This window comes from Suillus subaureus (assembly GCF_016647635.1).
Source record: "Suillus subaureus strain MN1 chromosome Unknown BJ212scaffold_84, whole genome shotgun sequence".
Lineage (NCBI taxonomy): Eukaryota > Fungi > Basidiomycota > Agaricomycetes > Boletales > Suillaceae > Suillus > Suillus subaureus.
In genome coordinates, this window is record NW_024538640.1 from 20560 (window position 1) to 43377 (window position 22818).

The 22818-nt window shown below is 43.4% G+C and overlaps 7 protein-coding genes across 7 annotated transcripts; 1 reads left to right on the forward strand and 6 right to left on the reverse strand.

The window, feature by feature from the left end:
* Positions 1-3793: 3793 nt before the first annotated feature.
* BJ212DRAFT_1487467 (uncharacterized protein) lies at positions 3794-4318 on the reverse strand (the record flags this gene model as incomplete). Its single annotated transcript, XM_041341278.1, has 1 exon — positions 3794-4318. The coding sequence occupies one exon, from the start codon at positions 4316-4318 to the stop codon at positions 3794-3796; it is 525 nt and encodes a 174-aa protein (XP_041186204.1).
* A 1986-nt stretch (positions 4319-6304) lies between these two features.
* BJ212DRAFT_1246864 (uncharacterized protein) lies at positions 6305-6991 on the reverse strand (the record flags this gene model as incomplete). The annotated part of the gene is made up of 2 exons (XM_041329667.1): positions 6305-6528; positions 6583-6991. Coding segments are annotated over 2 exons (633 nt in total), but the record flags the coding sequence as incomplete, so codon positions are not given.
* An 887-nt stretch (positions 6992-7878) lies between these two features.
* On the reverse strand, positions 7879-8112 carry BJ212DRAFT_1247152 (uncharacterized protein; the record flags this gene model as incomplete). The annotated part of the gene is made up of 1 exon (XM_041329672.1): positions 7879-8112. A coding segment is annotated over one exon (234 nt), but the record flags the coding sequence as incomplete, so codon positions are not given.
* Positions 8113-9487: 1375 nt separating this feature from the next.
* On the reverse strand, positions 9488-9697 carry BJ212DRAFT_1254817 (uncharacterized protein; the record flags this gene model as incomplete). Its single annotated transcript, XM_041329757.1, has 1 exon — positions 9488-9697. A coding segment is annotated over one exon (210 nt), but the record flags the coding sequence as incomplete, so codon positions are not given.
* A 3475-nt stretch (positions 9698-13172) lies between these two features.
* Positions 13173-14474, reverse strand: BJ212DRAFT_1304912 (uncharacterized protein; the record flags this gene model as incomplete). Its single annotated transcript, XM_041333693.1, has 12 exons — positions 13173-13274; positions 13397-13417; positions 13598-13609; positions 13652-13705; positions 13756-13771; positions 13841-13908; positions 13958-14010; positions 14056-14090; positions 14141-14191; positions 14237-14249; positions 14299-14353; positions 14448-14474. The coding sequence occupies 12 exons, from the start codon at positions 14472-14474 to the stop codon at positions 13173-13175; spliced, it is 507 nt and encodes a 168-aa protein (XP_041186208.1).
* A 163-nt stretch (positions 14475-14637) lies between these two features.
* On the forward strand, positions 14638-18718 carry BJ212DRAFT_1304913 (uncharacterized protein; the record flags this gene model as incomplete). The annotated part of the gene is made up of 17 exons (XM_041333694.1): positions 14638-14778; positions 14846-14895; positions 14939-15049; positions 15120-15200; positions 15363-15423; positions 15462-15607; positions 15773-15867; positions 15912-16061; positions 16382-16563; positions 16618-16952; positions 17004-17059; positions 17111-17132; positions 17187-17302; positions 17355-17510; positions 17534-17584; positions 17654-18033; positions 18086-18718. The coding sequence occupies 17 exons, from the start codon at positions 14638-14640 to the stop codon at positions 18716-18718; spliced, it is 2766 nt and encodes a 921-aa protein (XP_041186209.1).
* Positions 18719-21298: 2580 nt separating this feature from the next.
* On the reverse strand, positions 21299-22816 carry BJ212DRAFT_1304914 (uncharacterized protein; the record flags this gene model as incomplete). The annotated part of the gene is made up of 7 exons (XM_041333695.1): positions 21299-21555; positions 21606-21644; positions 21682-21860; positions 22008-22222; positions 22286-22358; positions 22409-22610; positions 22804-22816. The coding sequence occupies 7 exons, from the start codon at positions 22814-22816 to the stop codon at positions 21299-21301; spliced, it is 978 nt and encodes a 325-aa protein (XP_041186210.1).
* Between the last annotated feature and the right edge of the window lie 2 nt (positions 22817-22818).

Here is a 22818-nt window from a genome sequence, read left to right on the forward strand (position 1 = left end):
TTTCTGCCCTGCCTTCCGGATCCCCAGATCTCCGGACCTATTCCCACCCTCTGTCCAAGATCCTGCGCCTATCCCCATTTAGGCATCTCCGCCTTTCCGGTTCTTGGTTATCTCTGTTTCCGTCTTGCTGATTGATCCTTGTACTAGTTTCATCTCTGAGTTCATTTACATATGTTCCGTCTTACTTACCAATGTGTTTCCGCATGCTTGTACATAGCCTTACTCCTTTGCTTACTGATCCTCTCAGATAGCCTCTAGTATATAACCCCTGTACAACTACAGTAGAGTCCTCAGTCTGAATATCATCTTAGATCCTGTTCTACTTGCCAATCATCTTCCGGACTTCAGTCCATCTGAGTCTTGTCCTTTTCCATAAGGCCTAGGGATGGACTCCCTAGGCCGGAATTCTGGACCTCCGGATTTGTCCCCTATGTCTCTGTCCCAAGTCTAGGGATTGCTTCCCTAGGCTAGAGTCTTGCCTTTCTGGCACTTACCCTCTTTCCGGACTTAGGTCCACTTCCTGTCCCTCTGACTCTACCTTAGGGTAGTCTACCTCCGTTTGCTTCTACATTGGACTTCGTCCGATGTAGCCCCTATTCCTTCCGGACCTCCGGACCTCCTGTCCCTCATACCTCTGGGCATCCTGTCCTTTGGATGTTCTGCCCTCCGTACCTTCGGATGTTCTGTCCTCCATACCTCTGGACCTCCAGACCTCCTATCCTTCCAATATGTTTTCCTGTAGAAGTATTACCTTGCAGCAGGAACTCTCCTGAGCATTTCCTGCATTCCTCCGGAACTCTCCCGCACTCCTCCAGACGTTTCCCACACTCCTCCGGACGTTTCCTGCACTCCTCCAGAAGTCCTCCCGCACTCTCCACCAGAGTAGCCAGCCTCCAGAAGTCCTCCGGACTTTGTCGGACCATCATCGGACTTCCTCTGAAATGAAGGGCACATACTCGGGTAAGGGGCACAGCGTACGAGCTGAGGCCAAGCCCCTCTGAGTCAGTCTCTCTCTCCTTTGAGCATGGTTCTTAACAGGAGCTTCATCTAAGTGGAGACGTGACAAGGCATCGGCACCTGTGTTTTCTTCACCCTTGAGGTAGGAGATGGTGGAGGTAGGAGATGGTGAGGTCGAAGTGCATGAGGTACTCTGCCCAATGGGCCTGTCGCCATGAAAGTCCTTTTTGTGTCACAAAATTTTCGAGTGTCCTGTGGTCAGTATATACCTGTACTGGACCTCCCAGTAGTTCTATGTGCCATTTCTTCAGCCCGTGAATAATTGCAAGCAATTCCTTCTCGTGCACTGGATAATTTAATTCAGCATCACACAGTTGAGTGGAATCAAAAGCCACCGGTCTTGCTGTTTCCCATGTTTCTCCCCACAACAATACAGCCCCAGTTCGATAATCAGAGGCATCGCAGGTGAGAAATATCTTATTATTACCAGGATTGTCGTGATCGATTGTTGTCAGGCATTGAGGACTTGTTATGAGATTTTTGATTGCTTGGAAGGCAGTCTCATGGTGTTCTGTCCATAGTGGGAACACAAGATCCGCAGCCTTCGTCGTCAGAGGTGTCAAGATATGAGTGTGTTCTGCCAGGGCGGGCAGGTGATTCGCAAGATAGTGGACAAGACCAAGGAATGCACAAACATCGTTTGCTTTGCATGGTGTTGGCCAGTCCAGAATCTGTGCAACTTTTGATTTGTCGGATTCTATCCCACGCATCGAAATATGATGTCTGAGGAAGTCAATTTCGAGGTTGAACAGTGAAGTTTTCTTTGGTGAGCAGAACAGATGCACGGCTCGAAGTGCTAACAGAACTTCTTGCACGTTCCATTCATGTTCCTCCAGGGACTGAGACCAGATTATAATGTCATTGAGGTACATGTGGCAGATTTTGCTGATCAAGTGGCGCAGTGCTGATGACATGCATTGTTGGCGAGCAGCAGGTGCGTTATGCACCCCCATTGGCATCACAGTCCATTCATATAGTCCCCATAGTGTATGTACTGCCAGCAGTTTCATATCATCAGGGTGGACCTTGGTTTGAAAGAAGGAGTTAGTCATATCTATTTTACCAAATATACGACCCTTGGCGCAATCGCGCAGGATTTTGTCGATCTGTGGCAGTGGGTGGTTATCTGGAATGGTGTTTAGGTTCAATTGACGAAAATCATTAACCCACCGGGGAAGAGCAGTTGGATCTGCCTTCGGAATAATGAAGGCGGGTGAGGAATGCAGGCTATCTGATGGACGCAGTTGACCTGCTTCAACATGTTGGTCCAATAAGATTTTCCAAGCCTCCCTATACTTCCTCGGGCAGTCATATGCACGTTGTTGAATTGTTTTGTTTGCATCTTTCAAACACACGCGAAATAGGATGTCTGATGGCAAGGAGTCGTTGTGAGGAATATTGGCAGGGAAATAGTCCATGAACTCATGTTTCAGAGCGGCATCATGTTGTTTCAGTTGTTCTTCAGATGTGAGGCAGGCGATCTGTTCTTGAACAGCTCCAATGAGGTCAATGCCCTTTAGTGGCTCACAGGAGTTGTCCACTAATGTTTTATACTCCGGTAAGATGTGCTTTAGTTCTTGTACAACATCCAGATGAAGGTCTCGGATTTTTGGTGGAGAAGGTATTATTGATTGCTTATGAGACGTTGCTTTTGGTTGCAGGTTGAGAAGGTCATAATCCTGCTCTTTTATGATGCACGTCTGGAGCTCGTGGTCAATGACAATTTTGTTGTGGTGAAGGAAGGGACCACCAAGTAGAAGAGGAGTACAAAGGTTTGGCGTGACGACAGTGCGTACACTGCGAGAAGTATAACAAAAATCAATGGAAGTACAGGCGAGTTTCACATAGTCTGATAAAAGAAAGGTTTCCTTCTTGTCTCCAGAGAGGGCGATGTTGAAGGGTACAGGTGTTGGAAGTTTTCTACAGCACAGGCTGAGTTTGAGTGCAAGTTGTTCATCAATCAGAACTGCAGCAGAACCATCATCGATTAGCGCAGATATGTGAACAGGAGAGGAGACAGCGGGACCGTCGACATGACAATCCCAGAGAAGGAGAGGAGTGGTTAGTGGGGCCATGCACTCATCTGAGTCTGTACCGTTTCCCAGAGCTGCTGATGGCATGACTACCACAACCGTGTTCTCAACTTCTACAGAAGCAATCGTGTTACCCATTGTGACAGTCAAGTTTTCCTTGGGCTTAGATTTACTTACTTTACTTACCTTTACCTACCCTCACTTTCTTTAGCTTATGTTCGCATTTTTGCTGCTTACTTAAGCATGTATCTCTTTCACTAGTGTCAGTACCAGCCTGAATGACAGTCCCTTTTGATGATAATTTCTACTCTCTGAGCACTGAGCCAAGTCAGAATCCCATGGGCTGAACATACTGCTCTCCACTCAGCAGCTTGGCCAGCTGAAAAATGATTCCCACACTATCTTCTTGCTCTTCTTTGCAGCAATAGATGCGGCTGTGATCGTTTTGTATGATGCGCTGTCCGGGAACCCTTTGCTGCAGGTGGTTGTCATATGACCTGCAAAAGGTTCTCTGCACTTGAAACAACCATCGTTCTCGTGCAGAAGGGTTCTTCATCTGTGAGGGGTGGTACACACACAAAGGCGCCCATTTTCCCGGTAGTGTTTTGGCCAGCCTTAGAGTTGTATTGTGAGGAAGAATTGAGTTTTCTCTTGCCACCAAGGCATAGATGCTCTGCCCGGAGGGCCACTTCAACAGCTTCCTTCTGTTTGGCCGCAATTTGCAGGTGTTTTTCATCTAGGAGTCAGGTCTTCTTGAGCCAAGGATGGAACTCGTTGATGGCCAAAATGTCTTCAGAATGGTATTTGGTCCTGAGATCTGTATGCATATGTGCCTCTAGGTGATAGCATAAGTTCAATTCTGTCAGGTATGAGGGAGTATCATGGAGAAGGGCATTCAGACCCTGTACTTCAACTGCCCATTCATTGAATGGCTTGTTTCCTTGGGTCGAGGACAGCAACTTCTGCCACGTGATGTCCGCCCAGTCTGAAGGGAGCCAATAGGCTCGAACCTCTGCCATATATTCCCTAAACGTAAGTGCATCGAGATGTTCTTGGTCATTAAGGTACCACTCCTGTACAGAGGGTTCCAGCATGCCCCATGCCACCTTACCAACCTGCTCCTTGTTGGGAATGTTCTTGTGCTTGAAGTACTGGTGACAACCCATCTCCCAAGTACAAAGTATTTCTGGAGTGATGTCACCCATTGACAAGAACAGCGGTTTGGTTGGTGCAGGTTGCTCTACACAAGTGGTTTTGCTTGTGGACATGTTGTCCTGAGTATACATGTGATAAACATCTGAATCTGAGTCGGAGTCTGTAGTGGGATTGCGTCTGTGTGTACTGAAGTGTTCCTGGGTCGTCAATACAGACAGCTGTGGATGTTCTCCTGTTTCTGGTAGTGTAGGTACAACAGATTCGATAGGGATATTGAATTGTTGACGACGGCTACATGTAACCAGCGGTTGAACGACAGACGGTTGTGAATGGTGGTAAGACAGTTTGTATTACAGTGGGAATAATGGGGTGGTCAGTTTGGTCAGTTCTAACCTTGTTAAGGAAACATGGTTATACAGTCAATATGCCTTTCTAGGTCATTAAAAAAAAGTGGAAACTACCCAAGGGTAGAAACACTAAGTTCGAGATCAGACAAGAGTAACGAGTAGAAGCATATGGGATTGAATGAGGATAAGAGACGATAGTCAATACATGCAATATGAGCTCGGTATATATAGGAGCTCGAACAAACAGCAGCAAACAACGCATGGTGTCCAATCAATGAGTCTGATGAGTAAGCCCAGCTTACAATCCCCTGGCATCTGATGCAGATCTGCAACAGAGAGCAAGTAATGAAGAAAGTTGAATGCTACAGCATACCCAACTGTTCTGATTCCAACACTTTGGATCATTCAAAATATGCTACCCAAACACATACTTCAGTCATATTCAATGTAGAACCCTGGCTCCGGACATGCCAAAAGGCTGTAGAATCCAGGCCAGCCAGTCACTGGCCGGTTAACATAGGATCAGTGCTGGCCAGTCTCTCTAGAAATAGTGTTAGCTAGCATATTACAACCAGGGTGATATACATAGATCATGGGCTGGCCAGATTTTGATAATGCATTCCAGTATGAGCCTATTGACCAATCATTATATGTAGGATCAGTGCTGGCCAGTTTATACTGAAATATTATTAGCATGGCCAGCCTCACTATATGACATGTAGTATTGAGGCTGGCCATTTTATACTCAAATATTGCTATCATGGCCATCTTGACTATATGACATGTAGCAGTGAGGCTGGCCAGGTGATACATAAATATTGCTAGCATGGCCAGCCTGAATATATATGACAGCTAGCTAGTTTATACTCTAATATTGCTAGCATGGCCAGCCTTACTGTATGACCTGTAGTATTGAGGCTGGCCAGTTTATACTTGAATATTGCCAGCATGGCTGGTCTGACTCTATACCATGTAGTTTAGAGGCTGGCTTTGAGTATAAACTGGCCAGCCTCAATATTACATGTCATATAGTAAGGCTGGCCATGTTAGCAATATTTTAGTACACCCGACCAGCCTCACTGCTACATGTCATATAGTGAGGCTGGCCATGCTAGTAATATTTTAGTATACCACCTGGCCAGCCTCACTGCTACATGTCATATAGTGAGGCTGGCCATGCTGGTAATATTTTAGTATACCACCTGGCCAGCCTCACTGCTACATGTCATATAGTGAGGCTGGCCATGCTAGTAATATTTTAGTATAAACTGGCCAGCCTCAATACTACATGTCATATAGTAAGGCTGGCCATGTTAGTAATATGTAAGTATACTCTGGTTAGCTTTAATATTATGAGTCATATAATCAGGCTAGTCATGCTAGCACTATTTATTCATAGACTGGCCAGCCTCACTACTACATATCATATAGTGAGGCTGGCCATGATAGCACTATTTATGTATAAACCGGCCAGCCTCACTGCTACATGTCATATAGTTAGGCTGGCCACAATATTTGACTTAATGACAAGTAGTAGTGAAGGTGGCCAGTTGGCATGACTGAAGTTGGATGACTAGCATATATATTGTCTTTAATCAACTATGAAGACAATCAACACACATTTGACTCTAGGAAAGCTGGCTTCAAAAGTTCTATCTTTATGGTGTGGCTGACTACAGTCTACACATCATTTAGTTACTGAATTGTGATATCTGAAAGACAATCCTAAGTTATAATTAACAGCTTGTCCTTGAATTTCTCCTCAGCTTCCATCACAAATGCTTTCCACACCAGCACCTGTCTATAAGCATAAGGTTGATGACCAGATTTCATGGCTTCATTCCACCATTGATGCCATTTTTCTTCTTGATGTTTGAACCAACCTATTGTCCACCCCATTTCATGTTGAACCAAACTCAACTCCTCCTCCCACCTGTTCCATCTTGCCTTGGCCTTCAGCCAGTTCATTCTGTAGACTAAAAACATAATTTTTGAATTACATCAATCACATAGACCATAATGTTACTCACATTCATTCATCCAAGCATCTTTTTGACTCTTCTTTGCGCCATTAACTCTCCAAAACCAAGCTAGTTTGTCTGATCCCTGGCCAAATCGATTCTCTTCTGTTACCTCCTTGTCAATGTTGAGCTGTTCAGGTAAGATTTCTTGATAAATATTCTCTAGAGAATCTTGATCCATGCCCAGTCTCTCCATAGCCAATCTTGCCCTTTGATAACTCCGGACATATTTTTTGATTTTGATGTGGCAACATTGAGCTTCTTGCTTGGACCTTGTCCCAGTCCACACAGAATTAGCACTTCGAAAGTGTTGCCTGTAGATGATGGCCTTATGACCAAGAGCCAACTGAATCCTTTCAAGGCAATCATTGGCTTGACCTTTTCTCAGCTCCAGTTCCTCTGCCTGTAGGGCTAATAAATGAGCCAAAAAAACTTGATCATGAGGAACTGATGATGGCATCCAGAGGCCCATATGTTCAGCTGGAATTTCATCATCCACCAATTCTGAATCATCTTCAAGGTTGACAGGATGAGTCTCCCAGTCTTGCTCTTCATCATCTGCCTTGAAAAATCTAGGATCATCTGTGTGCACTATACCTGCTTCCAGCTCTATTCCCTCTGTCATAGCATCAGCTGTTTCATGGAATTTGGTAATCCGAGCTGATAGTTTCTGTCATTTCTCTTGAAGAGCAACCTTCTGAGCAGCAGTGGCATTAGATGGGAGTTGACGAATATCTGATCTTAACCCATCCCTACCATGAATGTGGTCATGCTGTCAAACTTAAATAAAATATGACATACTGGGCATCCTCAAGGTTGATACCTTGAATGATCCAAGAGACTGTTCCTAACCTTCCTGTTTCAGCATTCTCTGCTTCAGTTAATCTTAGTTGAATTTCAGCCATTGTAGGGGCTCCAAAATTCCAATGACAAACTGTGGTTAGCCTTGATTTGCCTTGGAAAAATAGTAGGGATTGATTACCTTGATCAATCTTGAGCTGATAAATGACAAGATATTCACCTCACTCCTCCATTGCCTTCTTCTCATCATTTTCCCATTCAGCAATTTTTTGTTTATCTAATGCACTTGTCAGCTCATCAAAAGGAAGCTTTGTATCCCTTATCCCCTTGATGGCTTGTTGGTGCTTCTTCAAGAGTGTCTTGACTGTGCTATCATGATTAATTACTTCTGTAATGAGAAAATGAACACATACCAAGTCCAACTAGTTTCTTCCAATTTGAGTCCCACATGTGATCATCCAAAATTTCCTACTGATGACATTTACTCATGGATCGAGCAGTGGGTGATATCTTGTTGAAAGATGCCCAGAGAGTCTCTAGTATTTCACCATCTACTTGGCCAGCCCCTTGAATGAAGTTGAGACTAAATCTTGCAAAACATGGAAGTTTGTGTGCACTCAGATGAAATTTACCAACTGCTGTCAAAACTTGACTCTGTTCAGGTAGAGACAACCCTGGGCAGTTGGCTACACATTCAGCAAAATGAATGCACCACTGACACCCTACATCATAGATGATAAGGGTGGTATCAATGCCATGAGAATGCCCATTGATAGCATTGCATATTGAATAGTCAACATTCATGTGGCTAGAAACATGCATGAGCTTATTGAAAGACTTCAATCTCATAATAAAAATTTACTGTTCACCCTTCTGAAAGTCCACCACTGCATGAGGAACAAAACACCCATGTCGTGCACAAGCAGTGGCACCTACACCAGTTGCTCGAAGATTGCTTCTATTGGTGTTGGCTGCATTGACTGCACAATGATTACTGCAAGAGGATTTCTGTGATAAATATCTAGTTAGAACACACAGAGGTGGAAATACCAGAAAAAAACATACATCCTTACTTTCCACAGCCAATGACAAATGAGCCTGGTACTCAGCCTCTGTCACCATATACCCTAGACCATCAGAAAGGGAGACATCAAGGTGAGGTTGTCTCATATTCATATGTTGAGCAGTGAAGTTGCCATCCACAACATATCTTCGCATGATCAACCAGCTGATAAATAAGGAGTTAGCACAATTTTCCAAACAAAGTCACAGCAGATAGATAGCCAGTGGCCCCATATGTGTAGTCTACATAAACCAGCCAGCTGGTTGATATATAATACCACAGCTGGCCACTGCCCCTGTAGGGCCTGTAGGAATAAGATGGCCAGTCTGTCAATTTGCTGAAGCATGGCTGGCCAGCATGTATATGCTAGATGTAGGAGGGGTGCTGGCCAGTATGAGGGCACATATAATAACTAGCCAGCTGGTGCAAGTAATCATACAATAGATAAACACTTGCCTTTCATACTTGTCCTGCCAATGAAATGGCATATTTATTCCAGGCTGTGGACAGACAGCACAAAATAGAGCTAAGTTGCCAGGTCCAGGCTTTACTAATGAATCATGTCCAAATCCAAATCGTTTTCAATTCATCAAATCCCTCCATTGATGAGACACCCTCATCAGTTCACAATATTGATCCTGACAAAATATGACTTATCAACAATAATCCATGATAAGTAAGACTTACTGGCACAGAATCTGGGAAAGCATTATTGGTCAGGTGACGAAGCTTTTGGAAGAAACTTGATGCAGATGTCTTGCACTCAAGGGCATCAATGAGAAAGTTGTCAAGAACATTGAATGTGAAGGCAGTTCAAGGGCGGGATATACTGGCTGGAAATAATCCTGCTTTGAGCAACTGCAAGTATTGTTTTGATGATCCAGGACAATGACACCAGAGTATGTTGTGAGTGAATACTCCAGTGGAATGAATGATGGTTAGGGAAGTGGTTGTTGGAAGTGAATCGGTGGTGGTGTGTACTCCAGTTTCCTCACCATGCTTGTTCATAGTTTCATCTATATCCTCCCATTCCAAGGAGCCTTGAGAGCATGGACATGGCTGTCCTCTGTGACCCAGGTGCCATATATAACCAAGCTGGGTGAGGGATGTGTCACAGAAGCACTTTCTGTTCCACTGTTGTATCTTATGAAAGGGTAATGACTGGTGGGCTGTAAGAATGCATGCATGGCACCATGAATGGTCACCAGAGCAAGTCAAGCACCAGAGCAATCCTTCTTCACCCTGACAAGATTTGCAGAGCCCTCCATTGGCCAAATTTTCTGACTCCAAGATAATATCCAGGAATAAGTCACGATAAATGAGATATTCATGAATGAAGTCATTTTGAGTCTTGAATTAAATGTTTGACTTAGTCATGAAGATGTTTGGATTTAACCAGATGTACCTGCCTTAGTTTGTCGTCTTGGATTATCTGTATATAACATAAAATCTCCATGAACCTCTCCATCATGTTCTTGAATGTTGTCTAGTCCTTGATGATGGTGCTTAATTTTTTTCTGTGGGCTAGAGGCAGGTGAAGGCTGCTCTGACGACTCATAACAAGGATCAGCACATGATTCCACCCATGTTGGTTTTCTCCTTTTCTTCATAATTTTTTTGTGAGAAACATACTGAACATCCAAGTCCTTCCCTTTGGATAATTGTCCTCTGTCTTGAAAAGAGAAAGTATTGGACTTTAGACGAGCTTTTTTCTTGCCAGACATGATGGTGTAATGTGCACTGCAGCCAGAGAATGCGAAATTTGGTTAACTATCGCTAGTATCATTAAAAAAATTTCAAGAGTCCCAATTTGCTCCACTGAGATAACCATCAGATCTCCCTAGATCTCCCTTCTCACACACTTCCTAGGTCTATGATCTGTAACACTACTTCCCAATAATTGTAACAAGTCCATCTGAACTGGAAATGCTGGCTTGGACACCCCTACATGATCATGAACCTTGTCCTTCATAAAATGTGCAACAACAAATCTTTCTCCAATTTTCCAGGGACCCACTGAGTGCTCCAAAACCTTCCCACCAATATAAGCAATGGTTCAGGGAAGAAATGATAAGGTTCATACCTTGCCTGCAATGAATACCAATGTTCCAGGGAAGTAATCAAGTTCCACATTGAGATCTTTAATGGAAAAAGTTGCATCATGCCCAATGCCCAAACTGGCTAGAAGGTCATAATGGGATTGTGCCCCACCAGCATCATGATGACTCAATGTAATCCAATTAGCAATAAGCTCCATTCCAGTAAAAATTGAAGGCCATTCAGACACTGGCACTGGTTTTTTAGGCTGCCTAGTGACATTCAATACCTTTGAGACTGTGGCTGAGCCTGCCTCAAATAGCTCAGGAGCAATGATAGCTGTTATGGCATTGAAGAAAAATTCAGTGCCTGAGATAGCCTTTAGCCAATGTTGAACTGATTTAATGGAATAGGAAGCTGATGGCACTAAAGGATCTTGAAGCCTCTAAATCACTGATCATGTGAGAAATTTGATGTCAATGAAACCCTCAAAAATAAAATTAAGTTACCTCTCATCTTTGCATAAAATAAGCAGGGGACATAGTGACCCGTCCTGCTCCAAATTTTCCTCTGCCCTCAGGCACCAGAAAGTTGTCTGAATGCCAGGAGTGTTTCTTGTCAATGGCTGATTCAGTGACTGGAATGGATTTCAGCAAATAATCATGAAGTTCTGTGGTAGCAGTGTTCATCAAATCCTTCATTAATTAGCTGTCACTATGGAAAATTTTAAACTTAATAAGGAGAAACTTACCACATGACTACAGGACAAGATATTGGGGAGGTACCAAACCAAAATCTTGCCATGATTATCGACAATTGTAGCTGGTTCAGAAATTCTCCCTAGTACTGCCATCGGAAAATATTTGCCAAGTTTTTTCTGTTCTGTTGATGGGGCCCCATCTGGCTGGCCATAGGAGGATTTCACCATGTCAGCATACCGACCGACATCCCATGTGACATAGTCTATCTCACAAATGTCAACTTATTAAATTAGCATTGATTCTACAATGGCTTACATGGATTAGTAATTGCATGGGAAATAGTCAAGGAAGCATGACGTATTTCATATTGTGTCACTAGAGCGGAGCTGTGACCTGCAGGCTCTGATTGGGACACACAAGCATTTAGTTGCAACCGGATCCTCACTCTTTATCAATGTCAATTAGCTACTTGGATCATAATTGACTGATAATCACACATACCATGCCTTTTGCAGTAGATGAGACTGGAGGGCACTATCTTTGTAGACAGGCACTGTAGAGGCTTCCTTCATAATTTTTGTTATCTCAGCACTCAGCAAGGCTTGAAGGTTCCTTGACTCTGGCTCTAATGAGGCCATGACACAAGTCAGTCACTAAGACTACAGTGGAGGATTGGTTCAACCTGGTTTCTTGGCAAAAAATTTAAAATTAAAATATGGTTTGAATTAGGTTTGATGAATTTGATCAAACCATGTGAATTTAATTTAGCCTCATATGGGTCACCCCCATTAAGCTATTATTAGTATTCAGTTAGCGATGCTCATTGTTTTCTGAAGGAAACATCCAAACAACACCTGTGCATTTTTTACCAAAGATCCAGAGTCCTAGTTACTGTGAAAAGTACAAGCTCTATGATGTAGCAGTGCTTAAGTGTGATATACTGAGATTATTGATGAGCAGGAATCTGATAGTGATTGCAGAACCATTTAGATCTTTGTAGTCTAGCCCACTTCAAAGTGCAAAAGCCAAGTAGTGAATCTTGTAGAATAAGGCATGACCCAACAGGCTTGCTTCCATAACCACTGTCAACACATCAATGTTCACCAGAACCTTTCCAATGGTAGGTCACACACTCCTATTGTACGTTGGTCAGGTGGGCATCGCTACAGGGATCCCAAGCTTACTGGAAGTATCCACACCACAGTTCTAAACCTTCACCTATGGTTGGACTTCACGCCCTACCATTAGGAAGGTTCTGGTGAACATTGATGTGTCGACAGTGGTTATGGAAGCACACCTGAGCAAGCTTGAGATCCCTATGGCAATGCCCATCTGACCAACATACAATAGGAGTGTGCAACCTACCATTGGAAAGGTTCTGGTAAACATTGATGTGTCGACAGTGGTTATGGAAGCAAGCCTGAGCAAGCTGGGGATTCCTGTGGTGACACCCATCTGACCAACATACAATAGGAGTGTGCAACCTACCATTGGGAAGGTTCTGGTGAACATTGATGTGCCACAGTTCTAGACCTTCACCTATGGTAGGGCACACACTCCTATTGTATGTTGGTCAGATGGGTGTCGCCACAGGGATCCCCAGTTACTGGAAGTATCCATACCACAGTTCTAAACCTTCACCTATGGTTGGACTTCACACCCCACCATTGGGAAGGTTCTGGTAAACATTGATGTAACTCTTGCTGGTCTAGTTACATCAATGTTTACCAGAGCCTTCCCAATGGTAGGGCGTACACTCTGCTTGTATGTTGGTCAGATGGGTGTCGCCACAGGGATCCCAAGCTTACTGGAAGTATCTACACCATAGTTCTAAACCTCCACCTATGGTTGGACTTCATGTTGCCGGTCTAGTTGTGTTGGTGCATGAGAATATTTCCACGATCACGTGACTTTTCATAGTGGCAAAAAAACAAGTATATGAGGTGCCCAATGTTATAGCAAGACATGCAGTACATAAGTATTCATTACTACAGTGTTCATAATACAACAAAAAATAAAGAGAAGTGCACGACTTTGATGAGGGGGCCCTCCTCACCAAAGCTGTACACTCCAAGAAAGTCTACATAAAGATTATGACCCTGCTGAACAATTAGATATAATTAAAATCAAAGTAAAGCACTTAGCTTTCAAAGTTATATCATGACAATGTCCTGTAAGACTCATCAGCAAGAAAATGTCTGTGGAGTCAGACATGACTTACAGTTGAATAAGAAACAATTGCCTAACATTAAAGTAAGGTGCTTAGCGCTGAAAATTATATCATGACAAAGTCCTGTAAGACTCATTAGTGAGAAAATTAGTTCGAGTCAGATGTGACTTACAGAGTTGAATAAGAAAAATCATCTGCAAGGTAGGAGCTGCTAACAAGAACATGCACTGGGAATGAGCAGGAGCCACTCACAAGTGGCATGCACTGCATGAAAGTCCCCCAGAATCAATAGTGGGAGCCACTTACAAGTGGCATGCACCACATTAAAGTCCCCCAGATTACCCACTGCAAACAAATACACTAGAGAAAGACATAGCATTAGCGCGTGGTGAACAGAATGAAAGACTTACCATAGACTTCCAGGCGCTAGATACAAAGACAACTGTAGATATTTATATATATATTAGCGCGTGGTGAACAGAACAAAAGACTTACCTGAAAGAAACCCCAGATGCTAAGTCACAATGCCAGACAGACGCAGGGTACAACACTAATATAAGACACTAGAGAGAGAAAATGTTAGCACGTGGTGAAATGAATGAAAAAACTTACTAGAGAGACACCCAGATGCCAATACACATACTTGAGACAAAGACACCAGAAAACTAGAGAGAGAAGTCAGCGCGTAGTGAACTGAATGAAGGACTTACCTGACACTGAGTTCTGTAGAGACGAATATAAGACACTAGAGAGAGAAAATGTTAGCGTGTGGTGAACCGAATGAAAAAAACTTACTAGAGACACCCAGACACCAATACACATACTTGAGACAAAGACACCAGAAAACTAGAGAGAGAAGTCAGCGCATGGTGAACAGAATGAAGGACTTACCTAACACTAAGTTCTGTAGAGACAAACATTAGCAAACAGTATACAATGAAGAAAAAACTTACCAAGCGTGAAAGTTAGCATTATGGTAGATCCTTTGGATCCTTGCAGGCTGCAGCCCTGCAAGGACCCAAAGGGTACCATAGATTAGTGAGAAAGAAAAGGAGTGTAGTGTGTGGTGGAACAGCAAAGTCAACCGCTTGTTTGGACTGACGTGTTTATTTACATGTTGTTTGTACATATTTGTTTCACACATTTGTGGCAACACAAGTCCAGCATGTCTCTTGCTTGCACTCTACATACTTACATACTTATACCATTGTTCTCAGCGTGATACCAGTCTAAATACTCAGCTTTCATATACACTCGGCAGCTGCCCTCATCCCAGCATCCGCGACTGCACTATGCCCTGCACCAAACAAACTTGTAAGAAGTCGACTGGTGGCATGGCGCCATGCGTCACCCTCAACCTACCTGGCGCTACTTCGAGGTTAGCAGTGGGGACTAGGGAGACTTATGAGGAGGAGAGATTGGTACACAATAATGTGCGTCATAATGCCCTTTTTCCTCTAATATTTGAACTAACTACATCTATACACATCTACCCTACAGTTCTGTCTTGTTTGTCATGACAGATCTGTCAACAACGAGTGCTTGTTCATGTGCGACTCATGTCCGCGCACCATGTGCTCCTATTGCTTGCAGATCCCGCCAAGTCACAAAGATGCTATCTCTGGAGACAGCATCAAATTTGTTTGCATATCCTGCCATATTGGAACTGAAGACCATGGCTGCTGCCCCCAAAAGTCTTACTTTGTGAGTTCCTAACTTTTGTTATTGTTTTTTGTTGTATATTGATTCAATCATATATATATTATCACTACAGGGATTTTACTGTGACGGGAAGCCCATTTTCAACACTTTCCTCCAGATCTGTGGGACGCTCGAATTTTCTCACCAAGCACAGGTTTCAGCTGAAACTGTGATCTTTGTCCACCTTAATCTCATTGACAACAACACGACAGGCAGCCCATTCAAACTTGCACACGATTTTCTTGTGGTTGCCTTGTGATGGCAGTTGGAAATGCATTATCTTTGGGATCTCCAACCACACTGACAATACCTTCAGCGATCCCTTTGTAGGGTACAAGGGCACAAAGAAAATATATGTTGCTACTCCCATCAATGCTGTAAGTCCGTGTGTTTGGTTTTGTGTGTGTACTGACAGTCCGAAACAAAGTTTCTGGATATTGTGCTTGGTCCTTTCAAGGATCTCATTGAGCGCGCCACCAAGTCATACTTATGGCTATTCTGTTGCAGCGCTATCGTCAATAACTCCGAAAGCTTTGCGAACTTGAAGACCTCAGTACTGAAGTAAGTTATTTGTTGATCCATCCTGTGTCTGACTGAATCTGTATATACTAGTCATCGACTTTCTGCTACTGTAGCCTTCAATGCAGTACATTTCCAGCCCAGTTTTACTGCCCATCTTCTTCTTGCATTCATTGAGCATGTCATCATTGAATGATTTCCTATTAGTCACACATTTCCTCGTATGCTGGGCCACTCCTACAATTTGGGTTGGCACTCCAACATCTTCTTGTTCACGAAGAATTCCGACTCATTGGATGTTTGTAAGTTTGCATGGACTCATGCTCTATTTCGCCCTTGGGGGCAGTACCTTCCTGTTCAATGCCCAAAATGTGGGTTGACTCATGGACTTCGGTGAACCAGAACAAGGTGTATTACTTTGAATGCAAGAATCGCATGTGCAAGCAGTCCTTCAAGTTCTGCCAACCAGAGAACTTCACCAGAGTTATTACCTATGGTAAATCACCTCAATCATCTTGGATCCAACTTACCATGTAGTGATATGATTTCTTTACTATGACATTGAATATCAGTCACCTCTTTATTGGTAGAATTGTAGTTGAATTTGTTATGACTTTGAATATTAGTCACCTCTCTGATCATATAGTTTGAATGCGGTCAGGTGATTACAATCACATGAATCAATCACAATCACATGACCTTGTTGATCACAATCATATGCCTGATTATTGAGATTTTCGTCCAGCCACACTGTGACTATCAGTACTGTTTGACCACAGCATTACATTTTTCAACAATATCTTCTTGCTCATCTAGCTATGTCTTCAGACTGGACTTGTAGCTTCAGAACTATCCTCGTCAGTTATAAATCTGACTTCTTGGCTGTAAAAGATTCAAAGTCAGGACAGTCTCGTGTGATCAAGAAAGTTCATAAGGCCATAGTTGCAGCTCACAAGGAACAAGGTGAAAAAGTACCTTTGCCAAGTTCTTTCAAGAAGGTACTATTTTCACTGCTAGGATATTTGACCGGTCTAATACTATGCTACTTACAGGCACTTAAAAAATACTATGCGGACCAAATTGATGATGGAGAATCTGATGGGGAAGGAGCTGCAAAGGAAAGGGAGATCAGTGCCTGTCCAAAGGAGGCTTCATTCTACAAGAAAAAGCTGACAGACTGGGATATGACCCAGAAATTGTTTAAACATGAAATCAATGAATTTGACAAGGCAGAGCAAGCCAGGAAAGGTGTGAATGATCCCATCAAGTTTCGCACTGGTCATGCACGAGAATGGTTCAACAAAATGTCACCCACACAGAAGAAAGAAGTCGAGTATGCACGAGAGAAGTGGAACAAGGAGGGGGCACCTGAAGAAAGCCAGGCCATGTGAGCTCTGTGAAATTTTTGTAGGGTTTCATGTCTCACATCAGCTTGCAGTTACTGCAAGAATAACCTCAAGAAAGTGCTTGAAGAGTTTTCTGAGCAACTTCATTGTACTATGGGTTGCCATGTTGTGATGCTCATTAGTCACAAAAAATGAGCAGACCAGACATTAAGCGTCGCCTTGTGAGTATTCAGGATGACTATAAATCTTCAAACCAACAAACTGTACACCTCTAGACATGAATTTCTTCCTCAGAATGCCAAAAAAAGTTTCTTGGTCAGCTCAGACAGCATCAAAGAGTGGGCTTCAACTGGCTTTGAGTTTTTTGCAGAGTGGGCAAAGACCAAGTATTGTATGTTTATTAAATCTTGATTTTACACACACTAGTTGACTATCATTAATAGACCCAACAGCTAATTTAGACTACAAGGAAGAGGATGAACATGAGCTACCTAAAGTTGTGTTAGACAATGAAGGCTATGCGCTACTTCCTTCTCGTCAGGAAGTCACACTCAAAAATCAACAAGAACTCATAAGAATGATTTTTCATACTGCATACAGTAAGTGTCTATGTCTTGGATAGCTATATGCACGGTCAATCAGTGTATATTTATAGAAGTTTTCACTGGCAGCAGTAAGCCTGTGCCATGGCGCACCATCACTCCTTGCCCATCTGAATATTTGGAGGCTGGTTCAATTCCAGCTAACTTGGTCTTCTGTGACCCCTCTCACATGAGAGCAAAGGATATTGATATCCTCTGGAGTTATTGGGAGAGGCGGAGTACCACACAGAAGAGACTTGTCACTTTTATCAAGGCAAGGTCATGTGACATGAGGATTGATCTGCCACACAGTCCAAGGGATGGAGCTAGTACCAAGAAGGATAAAGCTTATGCTGAGGTTACCTCAGAAGATGATGAACAACATAGTTCAGCTAATTTGGATACTACATTGGCTGCAGCATCACCAGTGGAGGTGCTATGTAGTGACTGTTTTGCATTTTTGGATGCCCTCAGCACTGATAGGTCTTACCTTGAGCTGGTAGACGCAGTCAAGGATCTGGCTATTATGATGGAAAATCTTGTAAGTGTTCAGGTAATCTTAGATATGAGTTGATCCTAACATTATTCACTAGCAATTGCTACAGGAGGAGCTGGAGTTACCTAACTGGGTTAATTGGTCTTGGAAAGACTCTTATCTTCTGGAGTCTGTGCACGAGTCACAGGACATGGTGATGGCTAGCTTGGAGCTGATGAGAAAAGCCCCAATTCAGTCTGTGTACTCAGCTGCCCTAGTGGTCTTAGGCCTTGGAATGATTTTGAGGGACTGTAAGCGTGTCATAGAGTATGAAGAAGATGAGGCCCCCCCTGGTACCCCCTCCTACTTGGCCAGTTCAAACTTGGACCTTCAATGTATCATTAAGGTGGATGATGCAATCAGTCATATGGTATGTAAGGTGGTAGGTCTTATTGAGGTGGCAATGAAGGCCGCTTCAGGTCACTCCGATAATGGTGATCAGGAGGAGGAGATGGAGGGAGCTGATGGTGAGGAGGATAAGACAAACGAGAGAGAGAAGAGTATAGAGCAGGACCAGGAAGGTGAGCAAGAGTTGGTGAGGGGAGATATGGATGTGCAGATGGAGGAGGTGGGGAATGCCTATGACGAGGAACAGGAGGAGGGCATGGAGAAAGGAAAGAAAAGGATGAAATCTCAGACTTCAGCTAGGAAGAGCAAGAAGGCAAGGTCAGAAGATGAACCTATTCAATGATCTACCAGAACTAGGCAACCATCTATGAAGAATAAGAGGTCTTAATGTGTTACCATAGATATCTTATCCTGTAGTCAAATGTTTGTTGATTGTCTTCATAGTTGATTAAAAACAATATGCTAGTCATCCAACTTCAGTCATGCCAACTGGCCACCTTCACTACTACTTGTCATTAAGTCAAATATTGTGGCCAGCCTAACTATATGACATGTAGCAGTGAGGCTGGCCGGTTTATACATAAATAGTGCTATCATGGCCAGCCTCACTATATGATATGTAGTAGTGAGGCTGGCCAGTCTATGAATAAATAGTGCTAGCATGACTAGCCTGACTATATGACTCATAATATTAAAGCTAGCCAGAGTATACTTACATATTACTAACATGGCCAGCCTTACTATATGACATGTAGTATTGAGGCTGGCCAGTTTATACTAAAATATTACTAGCATGGCCAGCCTCACTATATGACATGTAGCAGTGAGGCTGGCCGGGTGTACTAAAATATTGCTAACATGGCCAGCCTTACTATATGATATGTAATATTGAGGCTGGCCAGTTTATACTCAAAGCCAGCCTCTAAACTACATGGTATAGAGTCAGACCAGCCATGCTGGCAATATTCAAGTATAAACTGGCCAGCCTCAATACTACAGGTCATACAGTAAGGCTGGCCATGCTAGCAATATTAGAGTATAAACTAGCTAGCTGTCATATATATTCAGGCTGGCCATGCTAGCAATATTTATGTATCACCTGGCCAGCCTCACTGCTACATGTCATATAGTCAAGATGGCCATGATAGCAATATTTGAGTATAAAATGGCCAGCCTCAATACTACATGTCATATAGTGAGGCTGGCCATGCTAGCAATATTTGAGTATATACTAGCTAGCTGTCATATATAGTGAGGCTGGCTAAGCTAGCAATATTTTAGTATAACCTGGCCAGCCTCACTACTACATGTCACATAATCAAGTGGGGCATGATAGCAATATTTTAGTATCGACTGGCAAACCTCACTGTTACATATAAACTAGCTAGCTGTCATATATAGTGAGGCTGGCTATGCTAGCAATATTTCAATTTAACCTGGCCAGCCTCACTACTACATGTCATATAGTGAGGCTGGCCATGCTAATAATATTTCAGTATAAACTGGCCAGCACTGATCCTACATATAATGATTGGTCAATAGGCTCATACTGGAATGCATTATCAAAATCTGGCCAGCCCATGATCTATGTATATCACCCTGGTTGTAATATGCTAGCTAACACTATTTCTAGAGAGACTGGCCAGCACTGATCCTACATTAACTGGCCAGTGACTGACTGGCCTGGATTCTACAGCCTTTTGGCATGTCCGGAGCCAGGGTTCTACATTGAATATGACTGAAGGGTCTGACCCAAAATAGAGGACACAACAACACTGGCATGTGTGACCACTGCTTATATTGTAGTGTCCATTCCTTTCTATCATTGCCAGCCTCTGGTAAAATCAACTCTCATCTGAACTTGCCGAACTGAAAATCTTCAAAATGACCAATATCAGAGCCCTACAGCAAACAAGGAGAGCACTGCACCTTCAAACACACCAAGAAATACTTCTCCAGTACTTCTGTTTCGATCATGGAAACATAGGCATGGCTTCTACACCAATGAAGACAAACACCGGGACAAAATCAATTCTGAAACTGGCAGCGAATTTGAAGGGGGGATACACATCCATATCCTACTGTCCAGATGACAGGCAAATGATCAGCTGATCTTATGACAGGACCACTCAGAAATGGGACATGTAAGGAGATTAAGGAGGCACAACATGTTTATGAGAAGGTATGTGCGGTGGTGGTACCAAGGGTCGACAGGTTGTCACTGGTGGTGGGGATTATGATTGTGCAGAGTTGAAAGGCTGGGAGATTGAGACCAGGATTGTTAAAAAATTTCAAGGCAACTGAAAAGAGATCAGCTGCATTGATATCTCTGCAGACAGAAAACTGCTAGCAAACAGGACAGGAAATGTGGCATGGATATGGAACCTGGGTACTGGGAAACACATGGCTGGATTATTTGAGACCGTTGATTGTGTGAGCACAGCTTGTTTCTGATCAGACTCGAAGAAAGTCGCAATGAACTTGTGGACAGGGGGCTGGCTTGAAAGTTGAGGTCTGGGATGTTGAACCAGAGAAATCAGATGTGAGTAGGGGAATCCCTTGCAAAATCAGATGAATCACAAATGTCCCTCCAATTTGCCCATACCAGCCATGTTTGATAAGCCGGTCATCGGTACTGGCCCCATCTCCAGAGCTTCTGTGTGCAAAAGTAGCCTCGAACATCACAAACTCGACCATCCATGGCATGAAAACCATATACATCAATAAATTAGCACATTCCTTGGCACCACTTTGTGCAAAAGGTTAAATCTTATTTACATCTTATTTACAATTATTTACTTGGCGCATTTGTTGACAAGTTGAAAAGAAGCATGATGCAAACAAAGCACTGATAAGCACTGCAAGCATACAGAAGTGACTTCGTATATTTCAAGCACAAAAAGTATAGTAAGTCTACATCTACTTATGTACCTGTTATTGCTGATTGACGATCTGGACAGTTGATGGCTTCAAAAATGTTGTTCGAGGCCGAGGCAGCAAACGCCAATGGGACAATGTTGAGATAAGGGCCAATTTGATGATTTGTGCTGAGGCGGTTGCAGAGGGAGTGGAGGCGAATGAAGAAGGGATAGAAGCGTTGTTGGGGCTCTGGGAGAGGGTGAGGAGGTTCTGGACCAAGAAGGATCGTGTCTGAGTCTGTGTTGCTCAAGTGTAAGGTGACTGTATACCAAAGTGAGTACCAAAATATCTTGTGGTATTGGAACACTTACTGATCATGCTATGGATAGTATCATCTTGCTTGTTCAGACCTGTAAACACAAGCCATTAGCATTGTAGCACATGTACTATATAGAAGAATGCACCCCGCCTGTATTGTGCACATCACTGAAAGTTTCGACTGATGCCCTGGGACCTGACCATTAGCAATGGACTGAGGATTGGATTGAATGACCATTTCGTTGTTGATATCGAGCTTGTAACACGCATGAATGTGCTGGGAGAGGATGGAGAAGATGGTAGGTTGTCTGTGTCGTCAGGCAGAGAGGAGCAGGACTGCCTGCTGGGAGATGATGGTGGAATACGAGGTGGTGTGTTTTCATGCTCTAGCTTGGGAAGACCTGAAAGGGAGAGATGAGGGGATCTGAGCTCTGGAGGATGGTTGATGAGCACACATGATGACTGTGTCTGCAGTCCGCAAGTTGAGCCCCAAACCACCAGCTTGTGTCAACAGGATGGAGACTGAATCCTTTGCATTGAACTGCTGTATGTGTAAGGCATGCTCTTCCATCTTCGTACCACCATCAAAACAGAGGTACTTCCAGCCCATCATCTTCAAGAAATCTTCCATGATGTCCATGACCTTTGTCATTTGGAAGAAAATGGGGACCTGATAGACACAATGATCAGTACAACTCAGGCAATTATAGGTGCAATGCACCCTGTGACCCACTGCAAAGAACTTCGAAAGGATGTGCAACAAGAGCTCAAGTTTCTCTTCTTTGTTCACATTTGGGAAGGTTGTTCTGAAGGGGGGTGCTGGTGAGAATGAGGTGGAAGTGAGAATGGTAGGTACTGCGCACTCCACATGATGGCTCTTCGTGACATATCTGGAAGGTTGTTCTGAAGGATGGCGATGAAGTACCAGTTGTTAAGCATGCCTTCAAAAATGTTGAGCTTCCAATCCAGCCTTCGCAAGTTTACTGAGTTGGATATCTGAGCAAAGACAAAGGCATTAAAGACCAGCGTCTGCACAATGGTGGCATTCCCTGATGTGTCTGCGAAGCACAGGGGGTGCCGGTTAGGATAAGGTGGTAGCAGGAATGGTAGTACTGCACGCCCCACATGATGGCTCTTTGTGTACATAGCCTCAAGGTGAGGCTTGTCAAGAGGGGAGACACATCAAGGAGTAAGATATTCTATTGGGATCTGACCATTAAAAACAGACCAAAATATGAATTGAAGACTTACCTATGCCATACATGG